This window comes from Monoraphidium neglectum (assembly GCF_000611645.1).
Source record: "Monoraphidium neglectum strain SAG 48.87 unplaced genomic scaffold scaffold01955, whole genome shotgun sequence".
NCBI lineage: Eukaryota > Viridiplantae > Chlorophyta > Chlorophyceae > Sphaeropleales > Selenastraceae > Monoraphidium > Monoraphidium neglectum.
This window is the reverse complement of record NW_014011673.1, coordinates 1-3,643: the sequence shown is the minus strand read 5'-3', so window position 1 is coordinate 3,643 and position 3,643 is coordinate 1. Positions and strand designations below refer to the sequence as shown.

General features: G+C 73.1%; 1 protein-coding gene across 1 annotated transcript in view; it reads left to right on the top strand.

The window, feature by feature from the left end:
* The window catches only part of MNEG_9490 (hypothetical protein), a gene marked incomplete at both ends in the record, with an annotated part of 6,155 nt that extends 2,914 nt beyond the window's left edge, over positions 1-3,241 (top strand). The window contains 5 exons of the mRNA XM_014042037.1: positions 110-766; positions 1,039-1,105; positions 1,323-2,299; positions 2,557-2,925; positions 3,217-3,241. Of these exons, the coding sequence (XP_013897491.1) occupies positions 110-766; positions 1,039-1,105; positions 1,323-2,299; positions 2,557-2,925; positions 3,217-3,241 (2,095 nt within the window). The remainder of the gene's footprint in view (positions 1-109; positions 767-1,038; positions 1,106-1,322; positions 2,300-2,556; positions 2,926-3,216) is intronic.
* Between the last annotated feature and the right edge of the window lie 402 nt (positions 3,242-3,643).

Here is a 3,643-nt window from a genome sequence, read left to right as displayed (position 1 = left end):
GCGGCGCGGCGGGCAGCGACAGCAGCGGCAGCCTGAGTGGGGGCGGCGGGGAGGAGGGGCAGCAGGGGGGGTCTGATGATCCGGGGCTGTTCATGAACGACACGTGCAGCCTGAGGGTGGCGTCGCTGGACGGTGCGCCCGCGGACGGCGCCGCGCCGCGCAAGCGGCCGCGCCTCAGCAGCGCCGACGGCGGCGGGAGCGGCGGAGGCGCCGGCGGCGCAGCGGAGGAGCAGCCACGGAAGCCGCGGTGGCTGGAAGAGCAGCAGGCGGTCTGCCGCGCCGGCTGTGCGCACGAGCTGGCTGTTGCAGACGCGGCCGCCGCGGCCCCGGCGGAGCCTGTCACGTCAGCGCCGGACGCTCCCGCGTGCGGCGGCAGCCCGAGCGATGCCTCGCCCCACGCCTGCGCGCCGGGCGCCGCGCCCTCTCAGTCGGCTGCCGCGCCGCAGCAGGAGCAGCAGCAGCAGCCGCCGCCGCCGCCGCCGTCTCCCCTTGGCGTCATCAAGCAGCGGCAGGCCGGCTGCGGGGTCAGCCCCATAGACCACATCTTTCAATTCCATAAGGCCCTGCGCCAGGAGCTGCGCCAGCTGGAGGCCGACGCGGCAGACCTGGAGGCGGCGGTCTTCGCAGGCCCGGCGGGCGATGGCGGCGGCGGCGGCGACGCGGAAGACGAGGGCGGGGCCGCGGAGAGGGCGGCGTTCCGGCAGCGGTACTCGTCGGCGCTGCAGCAGCTGGACGGGCGGTTCAAGTTCCTGTGGGGCATCTACAGGTGTGTGGGCCCGAGGTTGCGGGCATGGCCCGGCGACCGTCAGCCAAATTGCGAGCCGCCGGTGCAGTCGCATGCTCGCTCGCGCCGCTGGGTATTTCTGCCCAGCCACAGTGCAGCCCGCCGCTCTCTGCCTCCGACGAGAACGCTATCCCCAAACTCTCCCCTGGTTCCAACCCGCCCCTGCCTCCAACCTCACATTGTCCCCTCACCCCCTCCTGTTTCTCCAAACCCCATGCCAACCGCTGCCCCGCTGCCCCGTCACCCCACCGCAGGGCGCACTCTCGGTCTGAGGACGAGATTGTGTTCCCGGCCCTCGAGTCCAAGGAGGCGCTGCACAACGTCAGCCACGCATACACCCTGGACCACGAGCAGGCAGGCGCCGCCGCTCGCGCGACGCGCCGCCCGCGGCCGCAGCCGCGGCACCTCCCAATTCCCCTTGCCGCGCGCGTGGCGCCGCGTGCTCCTGCGCGGCCCACCCCGCCTTGGCCGTGCGCCTCAAACGCCATTCAAATTTTGAACCTCCCGCTCTTTTTGCCTGCCTAATCCCGCCCCGCAGGAGGAGAACCTCTTCACTGACCTGGCGGCCATCATATCCCAGATGCAGCAGACCCTGCGCCGCGGCGGCCCCCAGGGCACACACCACCCGCAGCAGCAGCAGCAGCAGCAGCAGCAAGAGGCCGCAGGTCCGACCGCGGAGGGCGAGCCGGGCTCGCAACCAGCCCCGGCGCCCGCAGCCGCCGCCGCCGCCGCCGCCAGCGGCGGCGATGACGTGGAGGAGGTGCGGGAGCTTGTGCTGCAGCTGCGCCGCATGTGCGCCGCTGTCAGGGCCTCACTTGAGACTCACGTGCGCGCGGAGGAGGCCGAGCTGTGGCCGCTGTTCGCGGAGCACTTCACATTTGAGGAGCAGCAGCATCTGGTCGGCGTCATCATCGGCCGCACAGGCGCGGAAGTCCTGCAGGCGCTGCTGCCGTGGGTGACCGGGTCGTTTTCGGAGGAGGAGGCGGGGGCCATGATGGAATCTCTGCGGGCGGCGACGCGCAACACGAGCTTTGACCGGTGGCTGGGCGCGACCATGACGGCCGGCGCGGCCGGCGGCGGCGGGGGCAGTGCGGCGGCGGCGGCGGCCGCCCCGGCGGGGCAGCAGCAGGAGGAGCAGCAGGAGGAGCAGGGGGAGGAGCAGGAGCGGCGGCGGAGGGCTGACCTGGACTCGAGCCTGGCGGAGATTGCGGAGTACCTGGTGGCGGCGCCGCCGCCCGACGACGGCCCCGAGGCCGCCGCCTCCCCGCCCGCCGGCGGCGGCTGCGCGGGCTGCGGCGCCGGTGCCAGCGGCGCGCCGCGGCGCCGCGCGGCGCCGCAGCAGCTGCAGGAGGCGAGCGGGACCGTCGCGGAGAGCAGCAGCTACCGGCCTGGCTGGGAGGAGATCTTCAACATCAACCAGAAGCAGCTGGAGGCGGCGATCCGGCGCGTCAGCAACGACCCCAGCCTGGAGCCGCAGCGCAAGGCGTATCTCATACAAAACATCATGGTGTCAAGGTGGGGGCGTGATCTGGTGATCTGGGGCGCGATCTGGGCGGCGGCAGTGGGGGACGTGCCAGAAGTGCAGCGCTGCCCGGGGCGCCGCGGGCGGGGGCCAGGGTACCGCGGGTGGGCGCAGGCAGGGCGGGGTGTCGCACTGCTGATCGTGGAATCAGTGGCCCTCGAACCCTCTAGCTGCCACCGTAGCGCCGCCTGAACGCCAGTGGTCTGGGACGTCTTCACCTCATGCGCCGCGCCCCTCGTGCGTGCCGCAGGTACATCGTGGCCAACCAGCGCCGCATGCGCGCCAAGGGGACGCCCGCCGCCACGCCGCAGGTCGCGCCGCGCCCCGGCTCCCCGCCCCCCGCGGCGCCGGCGCTCACGCTGCCGGCCGGCGCGGGCCAGCTCCACGAGCGGCACCAGCAGCAGCAGCAGCAGCAGCAGCAGCAGCGGGAGGGCGAAGGGCAGGGGCAGCAGCAGCAGCAGCGGGCGGCAGTGGCGGCAGCTGTCGCGTCGCCCGCGCCGGCGCGGCGGCGGCACGCGCGCACGTATCACGACGAGGCCGCGGGCGTGCTGGGCTGCCGCCACTACCGCCGCAGCGCGCGGCTCGTCGCGCCCTGCTGCGGCGAGGTGCACACGTGCAGGTGGGGGTCGGGCCGCTCCAGGGTTGCCGTGGCAGGGGCCGCTCAGCGGGCCCCTGCCGGGCGAGCCCAGTGCTTGCTCTGCGCCGCGGTGTCTGGCTGACCCGGCTGATGCTCAGGGACGCATGCACCTACCGACCGCCCCTCATGCCGCCTCCTGGCCGCTCCGCCACGCTCAATCCCCTCCTTCCCCCCTTACACCCTTGCCGGCGCCAGCGCGGCCCTAATCCCCGCTCGCACCCCTGTCCCACCCCCCTTCTGGCTCGCCCCTCCGTAGCCCTGTTCGGCCCTCAGCTCGCAGCACCCATTCCGCTCTTGACAAGTGCTCCCCCCAACACACACACACACACACACACACATCTCCCACCTGGCTCAGGCTGTGCCACGACGAGGTGTCCGACCACCGGATGGACCGCTACGCGGTGTCAGAGATGGCCTGCATGGAGTGCGGCGCCCGCCAGCCCGTCGCCGGCGCGTGCGCGGCCTGCGGCGCGTCGATGGCGCGCTACTACTGCTCCATCTGCCACCTGTTTGACGACGAGCCCGGCCGCAGCATCTACCACTGTCCCTTCTGCAACGTGTGCCGGCGCGGGCAGGGGCTGGGGGTGGACTTCTTCCACTGCATGCAGTGCAACGCGTGCATGAGCCTGGGGCTGTTCAACCAGCACACCTGCAGGGAGCGCGCCATGGAGGTGCGAATGCAGAGGGAGGGCGATATGGG